The sequence below is a fragment of the Notolabrus celidotus genome, chromosome 9 (assembly GCF_009762535.1).
Source record: "Notolabrus celidotus isolate fNotCel1 chromosome 9, fNotCel1.pri, whole genome shotgun sequence".
Lineage (NCBI taxonomy): Eukaryota > Metazoa > Chordata > Actinopteri > Labriformes > Labridae > Notolabrus > Notolabrus celidotus.
The window spans coordinates 35,838,511-35,859,152 of NC_048280.1; the positions used below are offsets into that span (position 1 = coordinate 35,838,511).

The 20,642-nt window shown below is 43.4% G+C and overlaps 1 protein-coding gene across 1 annotated transcript; it reads left to right on the forward strand.

Annotated features, from left to right (window-relative positions):
- Positions 1-7,042: 7,042 nt before the first annotated feature.
- LOC117818789 (ubiquitin-conjugating enzyme E2 L3) lies at positions 7,043-19,708 on the forward strand. Its single transcript, XM_034691858.1, has 4 exons — positions 7,043-7,167; positions 13,890-13,985; positions 14,122-14,308; positions 18,136-19,708. The coding sequence occupies exons 1-4, from the start codon at positions 7,141-7,143 to the stop codon at positions 18,288-18,290; spliced, it is 465 nt and encodes a 154-aa protein (XP_034547749.1). The 5' UTR covers positions 7,043-7,140; the 3' UTR covers positions 18,291-19,708.
- Positions 19,709-20,642: the final 934 nt, after the last annotated feature.

Here is a 20,642-nt window from a genome sequence, read left to right on the forward strand (position 1 = left end):
TCTGTGGTAGTTCTTATCTTCTGTGGTCCCGTCTTGACCATAGACTGTATATAGAATGGACACAAATTGTACCAATTTGATGATATAATACCCCCAATTTGAACCTCCGCCATCTTGAAATTTGCTGCCACAGTCTGCGCAGAAGAGAAGCTCGGTCAGCTGTGGTAACAAAGCTCCAAACCGTACAGCATACTGTCCTGGTGCGTACTTTGATCTTTCCCGCTCATTTTACCCGGGGCGTTGTAATGGCAAGTTCTTGTTCAGGCTATGATGTCAGCGTGATAGATGAAATAAACTCATGGAGAGACAAATGATTGTCTTTTGTCAAGTTTTATTATCAGCACTCTTTGCAAAGAAGGAGAAAACAAGTCATCTCTCAGTGGAAGTCAGATGTCTTCTGCCCCCAGAAATGTGAGTTCAAACAGTGTATATCAGAGAATGAAAACAGGTGTGGTCCATTGACAGGAAGCTTCTTCCAAAAAAGGTAATATCCTGTGGTCCAACAAAGATCATTGATGGGTAGAATACATGATCTGTAAAAGAAGGAGTTATGGGAATACAGGAAACCTTACTTCTTATCAAACAAAAGCCTTCTGTGTACGACCTTGGAGAACTGCACCTGCAACATCACTGTGGACCCGCATCAGTATGCATACAGGAAAAATCGCTCCACTGATGATGCCATCTCGTCTGTGGTGCACACAGCCCTCAACCACCTGGAGAGCAAAGACTCCTATGATCGACTTCTTTTCCTGGACTTCTCATCCGCCTTCAACACAATAATACCACAGACTCTGGTACAAAAACTCTCAACTCTCGGACTGAGCCCCCACATTGGAAACTGGGTCCTGGACTTTCTCTTGAACAGGAAGCAGGCTGTTAAAATCCACTACATCTCCTCGTCCTCTGTCCCCCTCAACACTGGCTCCCCCCAGGGCTGCATGCTGAGCCCCCTCCTGTTCACCCTACTGACATATGACTGCTCAGCAAAACACCCGAGCTGTCATATTGTTAAGTTTGTGGACGACACAGCTGTGATGGGACGCATCACCAACAACGATGAGTCCCAGTACAGACAGGAGGTGGAACATCTGGAGGGTTGGTGCAGGGAGAACAACCTCTGCATCAACTCCAAAAAGACAAAGGAGATGATCGTGGACTTCAGGAAGGGCAGACACCAACTCCCCTCCCCTGCACATCGGAGGTGTGGTCCCAGCTTCAGGTACCTGGGAATACATCTTTCTGAGGACCTCACCTGGAGAATGAACACTTCCTGTCTGGTAAAGAAGGCCCACCAGCACCTCTACTTTCTTAGGAAGCTGAGGCGCGCAGGACTTGGGAGCTCAGCTCTAAACTCCTTCTATAGATGTGTGGTGGAGACCTGCTCTGTTTGGAAAGAGTCTGAGGAGAACATTTGATGGGATATGGGGTCTGAATAAATAAAGATTGATTGATTGATTTTTTTTGTCCATTTCAGCATTTTGTTTTTTCAGTTCCTTTATTTCATCCATGAGGTTCATAATGAGCTTCTGCTGTTTAGATGTGTTGGAAATCTCCTCTGACATGAAATTAAGAGACTTCTTCATCCCGCCCAGTTCTTCCTCTGTGGTAGTTCTTATCTTCTGTGGTCCCGTCTTGACCATAGACTGTATATAGAATGGACACAAATTGTACCAATTTGATGATATAATACCCCCAATTTGAACCTCCGCCATCTTGAAATTTGCTGCCACAGTCTGCGCAGAAGAGAAGCTCGGTCAGCTGTGGTAACAAAGCTCCAAACCGTACAGCATACTGTCCTGGTGCGTACTTTGATCTTTCCCGCTCATTTTACCCGGGGCGTTGTAATGGCAAGTTCTTGTTCAGGCTATGATGTCAGCGTGATAGATGAAATAAACTCATGGAGAGACAAATGATTGTCTTTTGTCAAGTTTTATTATCAGCACTCTTTGCAAAGAAGGAGAAAACAAGTCATCTCTCAGTGGAAGTCAGATGTCTTCTGCCCCCAGAAATGTGAGTTCAAACAGTGTATATCAGAGAATGAAAACAGGTGTGGTCCATTGACAGGAAGCTTCTTCCAAAAAAGGTAATATCCTGTGGTCCAACAAAGATCATTGATGGGTAGAATACATGATCTGTAAAAGAAGGAGTTATGGGAATACAGGAAACCTTACTTCTTATCAAACAAAAGCCTTCTGTGTACGACCTTGGAGAACTGCACCTGCAACATCACTGTGGACCCGCATCAGTATGCATACAGGAAAAATCGCTCCACTGATGATGCCATCTCGTCTGTGGTGCACACAGCCCTCAACCACCTGGAGAGCAAAGACTCCTATGATCGACTTCTTTTCCTGGACTTCTCATCCGCCTTCAACACAATAATACCACAGACTCTGGTACAAAAACTCTCAACTCTCGGACTGAGCCCCCACATTGGAAACTGGGTCCTGGACTTTCTCTTGAACAGGAAGCAGGCTGTTAAAATCCACTACATCTCCTCGTCCTCTGTCCCCCTCAACACTGGCTCCCCCCAGGGCTGCATGCTGAGCCCCCTCCTGTTCACCCTACTGACATATGACTGCTCAGCAAAACACCCGAGCTGTCATATTGTTAAGTTTGTGGACGACACAGCTGTGATGGGACGCATCACCAACAACGATGAGTCCCAGTACAGACAGGAGGTGGAACATCTGGAGGGTTGGTGCAGGGAGAACAACCTCTGCATCAACTCCAAAAAGACAAAGGAGATGATCGTGGACTTCAGGAAGGGCAGACACCAACTCCCCTCCCCTGCACATCGGAGGTGTGGTCCCAGCTTCAGGTACCTGGGAATACATCTTTCTGAGGACCTCACCTGGAGAATGAACACTTCCTGTCTGGTAAAGAAGGCCCACCAGCACCTCTACTTTCTTAGGAAGCTGAGGCGCGCAGGACTTGGGAGCTCAGCTCTAAACTCCTTCTATAGATGTGTGGTGGAGAGCATCCTGTGCTCCTGCATCACTGTGTGACATGGCAGCTGCTCTGCTGCAGAGAAGAAGACTCTGCAGAGGGTGGTGAAGGCCGCACAGAGGATTGTAGGTAACAGCTTACCACCAACCACTGACATTTACACCAACAGATGCAGAAAAAGGGCCTCTGGCATCATGAAGGACACCTTCCACCCTGCACACACACTGTTTGCTCCTCTCCCCTCAGGCAGGAGGCTGCGGAGCATCAAGAGCGGAACCACCAGAATGATGAACAGCTTCTTTCCTGAGGCTGTAAGACTGCTGAACTCTGGTGGTGTTCTGTAGCCTCAGCCGCTTCCAGCCATACAGACTCTGACATGAACAGTACAATAAAACGGACGACCTCAAAACTTGCACACTGTACATTTGCACATTCAATTGCACTATGCACAATATTTATATTTATATTTGTAAATGTATTACTAATGTCTTCCCTTAATTGTATGTTCTTTTTTTGGCTTTATACAGGACCTGAGAAACGAAATTTCGTTTCATATCATGCGACAGCTTGTATTGGTATGACAATAAAAAACCTTGAATCCTTGAAAACAGTTCCTATCAGTCTTACAGAAGCACAGAGAAACACAAAGCACAACAGTTTATTCAATAATTTTCCACCACAGCGTGCAAAACTAGGGTTAAACACATTTTATTGCTGTATCAAAGTAAAATATCTCAACATACTGAATTTAGAAAATGAAAAATCATTGTAATAATTACTGTAATTTATTCAATTATCTATGTCTTGGTGGGCTGCTTGATCATCTCTTTGGCAAAAACTGTGTATATTTAGAAAGGTTAGCACCACAGATTGAGGCAGGTCTAGCTTTCCAGGTCTAATCTGTTTAACATAAAATTGTCAAAATAACTGTCATGAAACACCTAAACCAAAGCAACCTGAGAGCTGGTCTAAGGTCAGTGCTGGTATCAAACAGGTACACGTTAAGGTCCTCTCTCTCTCAGGCCTATCCTAAGGGAGGGTTGGGGGGCACAGGCCCACCTTGGAATCTGATTGGCCACCCCAGGTGTCACTCTAAAAAATCCTGTGGCTCAGTTCATGGGCTGTATCCTTCATGGGTGTACTGCGTCACCGTAGCGTGTCGGCTGTCATATTTCAAAGGCTCCTCTAAATATGGCCGACAAAGGAACCCTACTTTTCCCCAACAGCACATGATCAGATGTATGATGTGTAGGGTTGCCAACGGTCCGGTATTAGCCGGGACATCCCGTATATTGGGATAAATTGGTTTGTTTCACACAGGACCTCAATTGTACCGTATATCTACTATTAGCTCTTGTAAATACAGCAGACTGCACTCTACAGATCCTAGATCAGATAATACGGCAGTGGCAGATCATATGCCAATCACATCGCCTGTCATCCAATCACAGGCCCCCTCACGCGCATCAGTTGAATACAGTCCTGCAAATATTCTGGCTGTGCAAAAGGACAAAAGACTGCTTGAGTCAGTCAAGAGCAGCAAAAAGTATCCATGGGAAAAGTACATTTGGTGAGTCATACTTTTGCATTTAATTATCTTTTGCCTGTTTTTTTATGTAAAGAGCCAAACTGTGTTTTCTTTGAGGTTTATTCATATTTCCTTCTCATTTCAAATCTTCCATTCATCTCCAAAATTCTTGAAAAAATAGTTGCCACTCAACTCCATACCCATCTACTCTGCAATAATTTACATGAACAATTCCAGTCTGGTTCCCGTCCCCTCCATAGCACTGAAACAGCACTTATCAAAATCACCAATGACCTCCTCCTTGCTGCTGACTCCGGTTCACTATCCATTCTCCTCCTGCTTGATCTGAGTGCGGTCTTTGACACTATTTCACACACCATTCTGCTGAACCGACTCTCCTCCATAGGCATAACTAATACACCCCTCAACTGGTTTCATTCATGCCTTTCAGGCCGTACTCAGTTCATTCAACTTAAATCATTCACCTCCCATCCAGTCCCCGTCACCACAGGTGTGCCCCAGGGCTCTGTCCTGGGGCCCCTGCTGTTCATCATCTACCTCCTCCCCCTTGGTCACATCTTCTATAAACATCATATTCACTTCCACTGCTACGCGGATGACACCCAGCTCTACCTCTCCACTAAACCTGACTCCTCACTTCCACCTTCTTCCCTAACCAATTGCATCTTTGAAATAAAATCTTGGTTCACCTCAAACTTCCTCAAATTAAACAGTAATAAAACTGAACTTCTTCTAATTGGCACAAAATCTACATTAAACAAACTACATAACTTCTATACTCCCATCGACAACTCGCCCCTCTTCCCCTCCCCTCAGGTTAAGAGTCTGGGTTTCGTACTCGACAGCATCCTCTCCTTCACCTCCCATATCAACCACGTCACTTGGTCCACCTACATCCACCTACACGATATCAACCGTCTCCGTCCTTCACTCACTCTCCACTCCACTGCCATTCTTGTTCACAGCCTCGTCACCTCCCGTTTGGACTATTGCAACTCCCTTCTGTTTGGCCTCCCACACAAAACCCTCCATAAACTAGAACTGGTTCAAAACTCAGGCACCCGCATCATCACACGCACCGCCTCCATCCACCACATCACACCCATCCTGCAACAGCTCCACTGGCTCCCCATCACAGACCGGATCAACTACAAAATACTTCTCCTCACCTTTAAATCCATACACAACCTCGCCCCTCCATATCTCTCTGACCTCCTCCATACTGCCACACCCGTCCGCACCCTCAGATCCTCCTCCTAACATCCACCTCACTGTCCCCCCCTGCTCGCCTTGTTACCATGGGGAGCAGAGCCTTCAGCCGCTCTGCTCCCCAGCTCTGGAACACCTGACCTCCACAACACTGACTCACTCCCACATTTTAAATCCAAACTCAAAACTGATCTGTTTAGACTGGTTTACTGCATCTGACCGCAACTCCTCTGTCCATTCACTTCAAACTTTTTAAATTGTGTTTTATTTACTGTTTGTTATTGAAACTCTGTTTGTTTTAGTGTTGTAAGGTGACCTTGAGTGACAAGAAAGGCGCCTATGAATAAAATGCATTACTATTATTATTATTATTATTATTATTATTATTATTATTATTATTATTATATGAGGTTACATAATGATACAGTAAGGATTAAAGGGAATACACACACTTTCTGGATTTCCAGCTGAATCAGAATCAGAATATACGCTGAATTCACACATCATGCTCACACCACCATGGCACCGTGCACCTGTCCCTTATTTAGTAGTGAGAAAGTTGGCAACCCGACTCTTAAGTGCATGTCCATAACATATTTGTGCATGATTGCATGTATATCAGTTGTGTATACAGCATGATCAAAAAAGTGATTGAAGTTTTTATTTTATTATTGTGTCATGCATACAATGCCCAGCCCACATGGGCTTCCAAGACACCATAAATTAGTGCAGTCCAGGGTCAGAGGGCACAGCACAATCATTCCTTGTAAGGAAACTGAGGGAGAAAATTACAACAGAAAAAAAAACAAAAAAATACAAATAAAAAAGCACACTCCTTAAAAAGACTATCTTGTCTTCTTGTCCAGGCGTTTGTTACAAAATTAGCTAATTTAAACATGTCAAAATTAAACAACCAATGTCATTTTTGTACATCAGTCCACCCTAATATTTCAGGTTTTTTGCAGGCAATTTCTTGAAACAATCTTTCTCTGAGGTCATCATAATTTGATAATTTGCCAGATAGAATTTTTAAGAGAAGAGTAACACATTTGTACTTTTATCCTTCTCCTTCTGGACTTCTCAATAACTACAACACAAGTATCCACTCAGTATCCATAACAAAGGACAATCAATATCAACAATAATGTGTACCAGCTGCCTCCCTCTCTCCTCTTCTTTGTTCCTGTTTTAAATATATTTTGCACAAAGTCTGGAGCAGAGTTTGAGCTCCATGTTGTCCTTTATCAGAGGACTCTCCCCTGTATTCATGTGTGTTTTCACAGTGTTCCTCTGTCTCCGTGCTGTACATAAACACAGGATGAACGTAATTTGATTTATCTGTTGTGGTGACGGAGCAGGAGGCTAATCCTCAGCAGCAGCAGACCCATATTCGCAGCGCGGTGCATGCTGGGACACACAGTAGTTTCAAGATGGCGGCGAGCAGGAGGCTGGCCAAGGTAAATCTCCCGATCCCGTTATTTTCTTATTATCTGCTCTATGTGGAGCCCGCACGGAGCATTAGCGACCGATGGACGCTGTCAGACCTTAGTCTTAGCTCTTATGAGTTGCTGTTGTTGAGAATAGAGTGATTTAATTCTTGTTTTTAACTGTGAAGTGAATAAAAAGGAGAGGTCAGCCGTGTCCACCTACCGTTAGCCCACCGAGTGTTCCCGTTAACCGGAGAGCACCGGCTCCACAGGCCGGACAACCCGGTTCAGCCTCCAGAACACGGCACAGAGCCACTATCTGCCTTGTTTCTCACTCTGAATGTAATCATATAATGTGCTGTATTAATAAGAGAGGGAGTTTATATCCGAACTACATCAGAGTGTTACACATTTTAAACAGCGTTAGCTCATCAGCTAACCTGCTAGCCTCAGACGTTAGCTGCGTTGGAGCTAATGCTAACAGCTAACCTGCTGTGAGCGTGAGCTGAGCTCACATGTTTAATTTAAAAGAGGGTTTTATTAATGCGTATTTATGATTTATCACTACTTAAAGCACCAGACTTGACCTGTCTACCTGTCCAACACTTACAGTTAGTGAGCAGCTAAGTGACGCTTAGTAAAGAGGTGATGACACAATACGCATGCGCCGTGTTATCAGTTAGCATGTGATAAAACTTTGGTTGTGCCTCTCCCTGTTCACCCATTCTAACCAGTGACCAGGAACCAGTGTGTTAGTGAGGGGTTAAACAGAGGCTGAGAGCAGGTGTCAGACTGAGGAGCTGCTGTTACACCTGTTCACCCATCCTAACCAGTCACCACAGGGTTAATTAGTCACCACAGGTAACTAGTTATGGGTTATACAGGTGTCAGACAGAGGAGCTGCTGATACACCTGTTCACCCATCCTAACCAGTCACCACAGGGTTAATTAGTCACCACAGGTAACTAGTTATGGGTTATACAGGTGTCAGACAGAGGAGCTGCTGATACACCTGTTCACCCATCCTAACCAGTCACCACAGGGTTAATTAGTCACCACAGGTAACTAGTTATGGGTTATACAGGTGTCAGACAGAGGAGCTGCTGATACACCTGTTCACCCATCCTAACCAGTCACCACAGGGTTAATTAGTCACCACAGGTAACTAGTTATGGGTTATACAGGTGTCAGACAGAGGAGCTGCTGATACACCTGTTCACCCATCCTAACCAGTCACCACAGGGTTAATTAGTCACCACAGGTAACTAGTTATGGGTTATACAGAGGAGCTGCTGATACACCTGTTCACCCATCCTAACCAGTCACCACAGGGTTATTTAGTCACCACAGTTAACTAGTGATGGGTTATACAGAAGAGCTGCTGATACACCTGTTTACCCATCCTAACCAGTCACCACAGGGTTAATTCGTCACCACAGTTAACTAGTTATGGGTTATACAGAGGAGCTGCTGATACACCTGTTCACCCATCCTAACCAGTCACCACAAGGTTAATTCGTCACCACAGTTAACTAGTTATGGGTTATACAGGTGTCAGACAGAGGAGCTGCTGATACACCTGTTTACCCATCCTAACCAGTCACCACAGGGTTAATTAGTCAGCACAGGTAACTAGTGATGGGGTATACAGAGGAGCTGCTGATACACCTGTTCACCCATCCTAACCAGTCACCACAGGGTTAATTAGTCACAGTTAACTAGTTATGGGTTATACAGGTGTCAGACAGAGGAGCTGCTTATACACCTGTTTACCCATCCTAACCAGTCACCACAGGGTTAATTAGTCACCACAGTTAACTAGTTACGGGTTATACAGGTGTCAGACAGAGGAGCTGCTGCTACACCTGATCACTTAACTGAACTAATGAACCTTAAATGGCTAAAGAGCAGATCATAATCTCTGTGAGTGGTGTCTGTTGTGCAGCACAGACAGAGCAGGGACTCGGCTTTGGGACTGGGGTGGTCGTACAAGGTCCCTGACTCGTGCAGGTCACATATGCATCTTATTTGCTGTCAAAAGTAGTGTAATTAGCAACACTATGGTACTTAAATGATGCCAGTATTAATATTTATGATGGGCAACTTATCCCCAAACATGTATAATAATAAGAACCAATGCAGTGTGTTTCACTAACACAATTATATTTAGTATTATTTGCATCTTTGAGTCTATTTTCTGCCTCCTACTTATACCACACTGTGTCCAAGTCAGCAGCTCTGACACCTGTGTGGAGAGGTGTAGAGAGTACAGGTGGAGCCACACGTTACTTAATTAACCTTACAGATAAAGGTCGTAGCTGCTCGTCATCAATATCTTCCATTGATGTTTAAAGTTATGTTTAATCTGCGTCACCAAGCCACACCATCCCCCTCTGAGAGTCACAAAACTACAAAGTAAAGGTGTGAACTCTTACAGTAAACACTCTTACCCCTTTTCGACGAGGCAGTTTCAGGGCCGGTTCGGAGCCGGCGCTCAATTGAAAACCGTTTTTTTGTGGTTCGACCGTGAATGAACCGGTTCCCAGTCTGTAAAAAAAAAAAAACAGTTCCAGAGCGGCTCCAACTCTTTGCTGGTCTAGAACCACAAACCGCTTACGTCAGGGGCGGGGTTGCCATGATCAAAAACACAAACCAAAAGTGTTTCCACCATATCTTGCAGCGAACAAATAAAAAAGACTAATGGATTCCAAGGCAGAGCAGTGGTTGGCCGAGGAGACAAGCTGCCGTTGTCCGCCATCATTGTTGTTGTGACGGAAAGTTCGCATTAGCTCTGCTGGAAAAAACGGTCACATAAATCTTACGTCATGACGTGCCTCTTCCACGAGCTCGAGTGGGCGGAAAAACAAACGGTGTCGTGTTGGTTCAAGAGTTCAAACCAGCGCGAGCACCAGCCCGGAAATACAACCCGGTTCACGTTGGTCGAAAAGATGTATTTGTGTGCCGGCGATGTTAACGAGCTCTGGAATGATCAGGAAGGTAGTCTCCGTGACGTCAGCCATCTGTTCCCAAAGCCCTGTTTTGAAGCCGATCGTCGGCGGGTGCCATATTGGAAATGCTGAACTCAACCTAACTTCTGTGGATCTAGTGTGAGGTAAAGAGGCAGGCCTTTAGCCTCCTCGCTAACAGCTATATTGTTCCGGCCTGTCAATCAAGTCAGCCACGCCCTTATTTATAAGTTTAATATCTTCAAAATAACGAGTTATAAAATATTCACTCCCGTACAGTGTGTGCTGATAGAGAAATGAGCTCTTCAGACCTAAACCATTTTTTGGACCAGGCTGTAAACATGTTTATTTCTGCTGTAAAGATAGTCTTCTTTGAATGGGTGTGTACGTGGTTTCTGGTGTTTCTGCAGACAGCCTCTAGTGGACGCTAAAGGAACTGCAGTTTTTAACACTTTCACATAGGCTCCATATTTTAAGACTGGAGGTTTCTGCCCTATTCTCCCTCAGTCGTCACTCATAGTCCTGTTTCAGGTCTCTGAATCCACCCTATGTGTTAGGGCTTAGAGGTGTGGATAATTAAAGATACATGTAAGCACTGTCGTCACTGTATGAGAGCTGCAGGTGTGAGAGGGCAGAGCAGACACACACTGTGCAACATGTCTCTGTAGAGGTCTGGGCCTTTAGTTGGATGTTTGGAGCTCCTGTCCTTCACAGAGGAGGAAATGTGAAAGTAATAATCATGAGCGGTATCCCTGCTGTTAGCCACTAAAAGGGCAATATTAGTTATTGATTAACCGTCTGATCATTGATTCAGCTCATAGTTTACTGCTTTATTCTGTTGAGACAAAGTGACTTCCTGGTTTCATATCAGCATGTGACATCACAGGACGAAGAAGCACAGGTGAGCCCTGTAAAGTTTTATACATGGCTGTTGTGATGACAGCGTTAACCAGACTTTGCTCTGCAGCTGGTCTGACCTGATGAGACATACAGTAGGGTGAGGAGCAAGCAGACAGAACCAGGAAGTGAGCCACAGACCGAGTGGACCTGAGCACGCAGAACCAGAGTCTCTACGGACTGAACCACTGTCCACTAGAGGCTGGAAACCACATACACACCCCATCAAAGAGACGATCTTTACAGCAGAAATAAACATGTTAACAGCCTGGTTCAAACATCTATCTATCTATCTATCTATCTATCTATCTATCTATCTATCTATCTATCTATCTATCTATCTATCTATCTATCTATCTATCTATCTATCTATCTATCTATCTATCTATCTATCTATCTATCTATCTATCTATCTGTCTGTCTGTCTGTCTGTCTGTCTATCTGTCTATCTTTAAATAATTCATATAGTCGATCAGATATAGGTAACAGGGTTTTTACCAAGTATTAAAATTGTCAACATTTCACTCTTTCAACACTTTTGCTTTAGTTATATCTTAAGTTATATAATCTAGCCTGCAAAAAAGTCAAAAGAAAGCATTCTTCATGTGACCACTATATCTGATTCTCTTGATTCAAATAAAAATGCCATGAACGTAAAATACAGGTCTGCATTGCACTTTTACGACAGTCCCTGAATGCACCTGCAGTGACAGGCGCTCTGACAGTCAGCTCACGGCACTCTGAAATGCAAAGGAGTTGATCAAAACTTACTAAATGTGTCTGATGTTTCACCAAACTGGATTAAATCAAGCTCTAGACGCAGAGCTTTTCGCAGTAACAGCGACTAAAACAGCAAACGGCAAATATTAAACAAACGTCCTCGGTTGTGTTTTTGTCAACGACCACCGGGGGGTAAAAATCCTCAATGAAGAGGAGACTGGTTCACACAGCACACCTGCTGCAGGTAGAGACCAAGCTAACACTGAGCCCCTCAGATAATAACTCAGCCTGTCACAGGAAGTCATCACGCCATCTTTAAAGATTAGACGCACTGCGGGGGAAGATATGAGTTGTTAATGTCTGACGGTCCTTCTTAAGTTTTCATCTGAGTTTGTATTATCAGTGATGCACTTCAGCTCGTCATAGTCTCGTTTTGTCTTGAAAAACCGAGTTGTTGATGATCATTTATCGTATCATTGTGCTGTGATGTGTGTATGTGAGCGCACGTGTTTGTGTTTCTGTGAGTGCATCGGGGCGAAACTCTGCCATGCGATACAGAAAGCAGATGAGCATAATGACATCCTGTCATGTAAATAAGATAATAACATAAGAATATTTAGTCTGTTTAATAAAAGAACAAGTTTAAGACCTGATCTATAAGAGAGGTAACCCTGAATTACTTCTGCTGTGATCTGGCGCTCTATAGAAAATAAAATGTACTGAACTTCCAAGGTGGGCGGGTGCCGCTGTTGGGGGGGCGCCCCGCCAGTATAATGGTAGGGGAAACACCGCCTTGGAAAACGCAGAGATTTCGCAATAGTCTCAAATTACTTCACTCACCGATGAGTACCGATGGGTATTATGACCGTTTCCCAGCAGGAAAAAATGAACGTTTTTTACACCATTCCTACCAACAGCAGCTTTAGTGTTGTTAGCAAACAGCTTTAAGACGCTCTGTAGCCACCGTCTGGCGGGAACACTGTATTACAACAAGGCACCGGTAAAAACGATGAAAAATTTTACTTTTAAAATGAGAAAATATTCAGAGTAACTCTTTGATTTTCACAAAGTGAACGAATCTTCGAATTTTCAAAAATCATTGCCCATCGAGGATACTAAAAGCCCGCCTCTTTACCTCACACTAGATCCACAGAAGTTAGGTTGAGTTCAGCATTTCCAATATGGCTGCCGCCAACGATTGGCTTCAAAACAACGCTTCAGAAACAGATGGGTGACATCACGAAGACTATGTCCATTATTTATACAGGATGTGGGATAAACTGATCAATTGTAAAAGTACATTTATAAAAAGAATGCACTCTTTGATATCTAATCCAGTATTAATGAAGACACCAGCTCTTCTCTGTTGTTGTGGTTTTTGTTGATACAAACATAAGAGAGGATGCTGTTAAAACAATATGTGTAGTATTGTAGTAAGACAAACAATTTGAATGTGTCTGCTCTGACTGATGCTACACATAGGGCTGGGAGATAGTTCAATAACTATAATTATCATGATATCATTTTTCTCAATATAAATATCACAAATGTCAGATTAAAAATGTGGTATATTTAAACCTGTAATTACACCTCCCAACCCACCACTGGAAAGAGGGGCGCTAATGAGCCTTAAACGCTAGTTGCCACCCAACATTAGACAGAAGAAGAAGACAGCATTAAACAGCCAATCATGTTGCAGGGTGAGAGGTAGGCGGGGCTTAAAGACGTTAGGAGCTGAATGTAAACACAGCTGAGACAAGCGACAGCCACTGAAGAAAACTGAAAACCTAGCAGCTCAAAGCAGAGTGGTTAGTCTGACACTGAGTCGACTCTGTGTTAACTAGAGTCATACTTCATACACTTCATACACTTCATTAAATCTACTTTCAGGATGTGGGTAAAGGAAGAGCACAGAGACGACTTCTGCTGTGCATCTGCTGTACAAGTGTTGGATCAGGGTACTACCGGTCACCTGATACCACATGATAGGCAGACACGGAGGATGAAACTGTAGTAACACACACCGGTTCATGTTGTTCTTTACTCTGAACATTGATTGAAGAGTGTGTGTCGTGTCTTAGTCGAGGAGTGACTATAGCTCCTTCCTGATGATTGGATGTGTGTGTCTGTCCCTCTTCCTCTAACACCCTCTGTCTTCTGCTTTCTCAGGAACTTGACGAGATTCGCAGGTCTGGAATGAAAAACTTCAGAAACATTCAAGTCGAGGAATCAAACCTATTGTCATGGCAAGGACTCATTGTTCCTGTGAGTATACCCTGTGTGTGTGTGTGTGTGTGTGTGTGTGTGTGTGTGTGTGTGTGTGTGTGTGTGTGTGTGTGGTGTCTATCGTCCCCCTGCCTCCTTCACTGAACACTAAACACTCATCTGTCTTCGCCTTCAGGACAACCCTCCCTATGACAAAGGTGCGTTCAGGATCGAAATCATTTTCCCCACTGAGTACCCCTTCAAGCCTCCCAAGATCACATTCAAGACAAAGATCTATCACCCCAACATCGACGAGAAGGGCCAGGTGTGCCTGCCTGTGATCAGCGCAGAGAACTGGAAGCCTGCCACCAAAACTGACCAAGGTGTGTGTGTGTTACATGACATTTAATCATATACACTGAAGATAATCTGAACACACACTCATGCTGTCGTAGAAAAGCTAACCCAGTCCAGTGTTGGAAACTCTCCGGAGGTCACTCCATCTATCTTGTTTCCCAGTAGAGCCCCAGTTGGACATGACGCTGAATTGATACCCAATATTTGCACTAAAGGTCTTTTACATTAATACTGGATCTCTGGATCTCTGGATCTCTGGGCATGAGAGTTCCAGTTATCTCTCAGCTGTGCAGCACAGATAAAAGTAATAATAACTTGATTTATATAACAAAGCATGGTCCGAGTAACAAAGTAAATCTTTTGACGGGCAGGGAGGAGGAATTTTAACAATGCAAAGCAGAATACAATGTGAGGTTAAAAAGAATACAAGTACATTAAACAGAATGAATTGGTGAGACAGTAGACCAATACATCATTGTTTAAGAGGTTTTTCAAAGATAAATAAATAAAAATGGATGAGTAAATTAGAGCCTCAAAGGACAATTAAAGAGGTTTTTCAAAGATAAATAAAAATAAATAAAATAAAAATGGATAAGTAAATAAAAGTGTTCAAAGTACAATAAAAGAGGGTTTTCAAAGATAAATACATAAAATAAATTTACAAAATGGATAAGTAAATGAAAGAATTAAACAAACAATAAAATAGATTTTTTCAAAGATAAATAAATAAAATAAATGCATTAAAATAAATGAATAAAAATGGATAAATAAATAAAAATGGATAAGTAAATAAAAGGTTTTTCAAAGATAAATAAATAAAATAAATACATAAAAATAAATAAAATAAAATAGATCAGTTAATAAAAGCATTAAGAGAAAACAAGAGAATATGAATGAATATAAATAAATAAATAAAATGGATAAATAAATAAAAATGGATAAGTAAAGTTTTTCAAAGATAAATAGTAAAATGAATGAATATAAATAAATAAATAAAAATGGATAAATAAATAAAAATGGATAAATAAATAAAAATGGATAAGTAAATAAAAAATGGATAAGTAAATACAAGGTTTTTCAAAAATAAAAAAATAAAATAAATGAATATAAATAAATAAATAAAAATGGATACATAAATAAAAATGGATAAGTAAATATGTTTTTCAAAGATAAATAAATAAAATTAATAAATATAAATAAATAAAAATGGATAAGTAAATAAATCAAAAATAAACAAATAAAATAAATGAATATAAATTAATAAATAAATAAAAATGGATAAGCAAATAAAATGTTTTTCAAAGATGAATAAATGAATATAAATAAATAAATACAAATGGATAAGTAAATAAAAGCATTAAAACGAGGTTTTCAAAATGAGGACCACATCCCATCGGGAAAATTAGAAAAAGTGAAAAGGATAAATTAGGAACTTTAAAATAATAAATGAAAAAAATAATTAATTAAATAAAACAATAAATAATCAAATAAAATAATCAAATACAATTTAAAACAATTAATTAGTTGAATAAAAACTAAAAATAATAATAAAATAGAAGTGAAAACAGTTAGAAGGATGAAGTCACATAAAAGCAAGTCTGTAAAAATGGGTTTTAAGAAGAGGTTCAGAAGATGTCACTGACTCTGCATGCCTTATCTCCTCAGTTCTGAACCATGACTGTGCATTTCCTTCAGTCCTTGTGGGGTCGGACCTCCACAGAGTCTTCATTTGGATTACTGTGTAACTTACGTATCTCACATGAGGCTGATCAGTAATGAGCACTGGGTTTGAAAAGAGATTTTTATTCTCTCTGAAAGTGAATAATCATTTAATAATGATGCATTTTACCGTGTAATGTGTTGTTCGTTACTCCTGCTGTCGCACGGGAAGTGACGTTTCTTTTGACCAATCAGCAGACTGCAGTGTTTCTAGCTCCACCTTCTGGGGTCTGATCGGTATGTCTGGCACCCCTACAGAAGGGTACCAAAAAGTGGGACGGTACGGCTCGGTAATTTGGGGACCTGTCCGAACTGAACTGCTTGGTGGAAACGGGGCTTTAGAGGATGAACAGCATGGAGGACTGGCGTAGGAGTGTGGTCAACAGTCCAACACCAGCTCCTGAAGTTTCCTGCATCAATTTAGCACCTGATACTTTCAGGAACATGCTGTTCAAACACACCACTCCCCAGCCAGCCATGATCAGTGTCAGACTCTCTCACGGCTCCACACAGTCTGTCACATCTGAGTGAGGGTGGGGCTGTGTGGAGCACAGGAGGAGCTTTGAGCACTGTCTCCTGTTTGTATGTTAACATCACTCAAAAGGCGTTTTTCGACCGCAGGAACGTTACCCCTGAACTACATGTGTTTCAATCTGTGGACCCAGGGTCTAAATTTAGTTCAGGGGTAGATAATCTCCCCCCTGAAAGGCCCCTGCCAGTGGGGTAGTACTTTTCAAAGATCCTGGGACTTTCGAGGAGCAGGGCCTGCGATGCTGAACGTGTCTGATTGGTAGATTAACCTCAGTGTTTTTATTCCGCCCTCCGTCCACAATAACATCACACACATCTGTGATTCACTTGATTTCTCTTTCTTTCATTAGTTTTTATTTGTTCTATCTTTTTTGTATGTGTGTGTACTTTTCAAAAGAAGAAGCTGTGATTCTCTTGATTTAGCAGCTTGTAACAGTAGTCTTCTCTCAGCCCACCGTGAATGCGTCTCTCCTCCCGGTGTTCCGGTTTTAAAAGTGACCCTGTAAACTGTAGACCTTCAGCTGAACGTGTCAGTGTTTGTGGAGTTTACACAGCTGTTGAAACACAGAGGGAGTTCCTGGGAATGCAAACTAGTTTAGTTTTTATTAAGATTTCTAAATATCCTCATCAGATATTTAATGATGGTCTAAAGACGTTTATGAGGGATGCATCCGGCTGAGAGTCTCCAGTTAACAGGGTCGCTGTTTAAACCAAAACACCGGCCGATCTCTGCCACGGCTTTTTGAGTTCAAAAGGATTTTAAAGCCGTGTTGAAACGTCTTTGCTACTCGCGCTTATCTCCTCTCACGTGTTGATTCAGTGAATCCATCTGTGATGAAATATAGCACCATCTAAAACAGCACCAGCTGAGTCTCTTCATGCTAACAGGCTAACTGTTGTGTTGCTCAGAATGATACCTGCCTGTCCGTCTGCTTCTATGGTGTCATCTGTGATGAATGGCCTTCCTCTTTGTTTTACTGCCCTCTACTGGTCTGGTGGTGTAGTGCATTTACTTTTATTTCTCCATACGTCACTGGCCTGATTTACACAATCTACCCGGGACTTCAGCCCGCAGTTGGAACGCAGACAACAATGGGGGCACAGGAATCTTTTAGGGAAATGTAGTTCTTGGGGCTAAAAGACCCCGGAACTCTTGGTCCAAATGCACCTTAACATGTATCAGGACATTTCCAACACAGCTGTAGAAAACAGTACAGGCCGCTGTTTCACCCATACTTAAACAGTATGTAAGATAGAGCCTGTGGTTTCATGCTCCTCCCACTGTGAGATGTGAAGTCAGTGTACCGTGATGCGTTGTGGAGCTGCTCCCTAAGGTGGGTCCAGTCCTCATGTGGGCCCAGTCCACAGGTGGGTCAAGTCCTCAGGTGGGTCTAGTCCACAGCGCCACACACTCTCACGGTTATAGTGCGTTCAGTGACTCTTGATGACGTCTCTCCTCTGATTATCCGGATCACGTAGCGCTGCAGGCGCCTCATTGGTCCATACAGCTGTCAATCATGATGTCACACCCCCCTCTTTTTTACATCATGAGCAAACAGAGGTTGTGTTGATGTGTCTAACTGTGTGTGTGTCTGTGTTTCAGTAATTCAGTCCCTCATCGCGCTGGTGAACGACCCCCAGCCGGAGCACCCCCTGAGGGCAGACCTAGCAGAAGAATACTCAAAGGACCGTAAAAAATTCTTGAAGAACGCTGAAGAGTTTACAAAGAAACACGGTGAAAAGCGGCCAATGGACTGATCACCTGACGAGCGTGTAGCCCTCTCTCTGTCTCTTTCTCCTCCTCTTCTCTCCTATCTTGCCCCCCTCCATCCCCCCCACCCCCCCCCCCCTCCAAAAATTACCCATCATCCTCCAGCCCCCCCTCACTCACTGTCCTCCACCATCCCCTTTCCCCGCCCCCCTGCAGCCCCGGAGCCGCCCAGCTGAAGCCAGGCAGCAGCAGCAGCCTCAGCCCCCTCCCCCCTACACACACACACCCAGGACTCTCTGTGGATCAGACAGCTTCCTCCCCTCCTCCTCCTCCTCCTCCTCCGCCTCCCCCTCTTGAGTCTCCCTCTCCTCTCGGCCACACACATCCATCGTTTCTAACTTTCTACTCTTTCTTAATGTGAAAATGGAAAACGCAAAGTTAAGGGAAGCTGCCGTTCAGAAAATGAGTTAGGTTGCAGTCCTCAGTCGTGTTAATTTCTGTTCCCTTCAGATAAACAAGCTCCTGTGTTCAATAGATCTCACTTAGACATGATTGATTGATTATTACAGAGCAGGAAAGCTTTGATTTTTCACCATCATCACTTCTCTTTGAATCCAAACACACCTGACAGACACAAGACAAGCTGTAGCTAGGAGCTGCTTCTTAGACCTGCACTGTGGGACATACACTCTTACAGCCACACACACACACACACACACACACACACACACACACACACACACACACACACACACACACACACACACACACACACACACACACACACACACACACACACACACACACACACACACATGCTGACAGGCCATACATGGTTGTTGTTGCTGAAAATGCTTTAGGATAAGAAGTAAAAGTGAGTCTCCAAACACTCCAAATATGTAGTCCTCCTCTTCAGCTATCCACACACACACACACACACACACACCAGCTGCATGACTTAAGCCTCCTGTTATTTCCTTTCCTCATTAATGCTCATTTCTCCACTTTGAATAGTTTGATTGGCACTTGATGTAGAGATGATGATGATGATGATGATTTAGTTTGGTGATGATGATGAAGAAGCTGTGGAGTTATAATTAGACGTCCCCCCCAGTTAAGCACCTGAACCCGTATCAGAGCCCTTCACCACACTGAGACAGAGTCCAGCAGCTCAGCGACTGTCGGCCGCCCAGCTGAGAGGGACCGAGCCGTCAGGAGGAAGAAGAGGAGGAGGAAGAGGAGGAGGAGGAGGAGGAGCAGGCTGGATGAAGTTCAGCTCCTGGAGGCAGGCGGTCCGAGAAACGAGCACCTTGAAGGCAGCTGGGAGAGGGCAGGCTGTCCGGGGTCGTGTCAGGACACGGGAAGGGACTTCAGTGGCCAAAAACAAACCACCATGTAACCGCTGTTTGATCTGCTCCCAATATTGTTTCATAATAAAGATGGCTGACCATTTGGCCTCACTGTCTGCCTGCTGTCCCCCCATGATGTCTCAAAGAAAACACACTGCAGGTTCACAAACTAGACTTAGGTCTTAGCTTTGAGGTCTGTCTGTCCCCTGACTCTTCCTCTCTGAATACAGTCACTCATATAAAACCTCCTCATCACAAAGGTTATCTGAGGACACAAAGAGCAGGTGTAGAGCCTAACATCAGCACCTGCTGAGAGAGAGAGAGAGAGAGGGGGAGGGAGGGACATCAGGAGTCAGGAAGTGCAGCTAACAGCTGTGGAAGAAACTCCTTGTGAATCTGGTTTCAAAGTAAAGATCATGATTGTGGAACAAAGAAAACAGTTCTCATCGCAGCAGCTGCTAGTTCCACTCCCGGCCATGTCTTCCCCTCGCTCTCTGCTCCCTTCATAACTCGAATGCAATCCAACAGGATGATTTCCCACCTCAATGTAGAACAGGTACAGGGGGCGGGGGGGGGGTTAAGTGTAATGGGTACAAATGTAATCAGAAGGGTTGGTACTAGTGTGATCAGTAGATTGGGTAAAGGTGTGATCAGTACAATAAGTACTACTGTGATCAGTAGAATAAGTACTGGTGTGATCAGTAGAGTGGGTACAAATCTGATCAGTAGAGCGGGTACAAATGTGATCAGTAGAGCGGGTACAAATGCAAACAGAAGGGTCGGTACTAGTGTGATCAGTAGATTAGGTACAGATGTGATCAGTAGTGAGGTTACAGGTGTGATCAGTGAAGTGGGTACCTGTGTGATCAGCAGAGTGGGTACAGTTGTGATCAGTATAGTGGGTACATGTGTGATCAGTAGATTAGGTACAGGTGTCATAAGCAGAGTGGGTACGGATGTGATCAGTAGAGTGGGTACAGATGTGATCAGTAGAGTAGGTACAGGTGTGATCAATATAGTGGGTACAGGTGTGATCAATATAGTGGGTAC

What these genes read in the sequence shown, in the direction of transcription:
- LOC117818789 (XM_034691858.1), top strand. Translation starts at nt 7,141, where the DNA reads ATGGCGGCGAGCAGGAGGCTGGCCAAG. An exon ending in CGAGCAGGAGGCTGGCCAAG is followed by an intron (nt 7,168 to 13,889) that starts GTAAATCTCCCG and finishes CTGCTTTCTCAG; the next exon opens with GAACTTGACGAGATTCGCAG. An exon ending in TGCCACCAAAACTGACCAAG is followed by an intron (nt 14,309 to 18,135) that starts GTGTGTGTGTGT and finishes TCTGTGTTTCAG; the next exon opens with TAATTCAGTCCCTCATCGCG.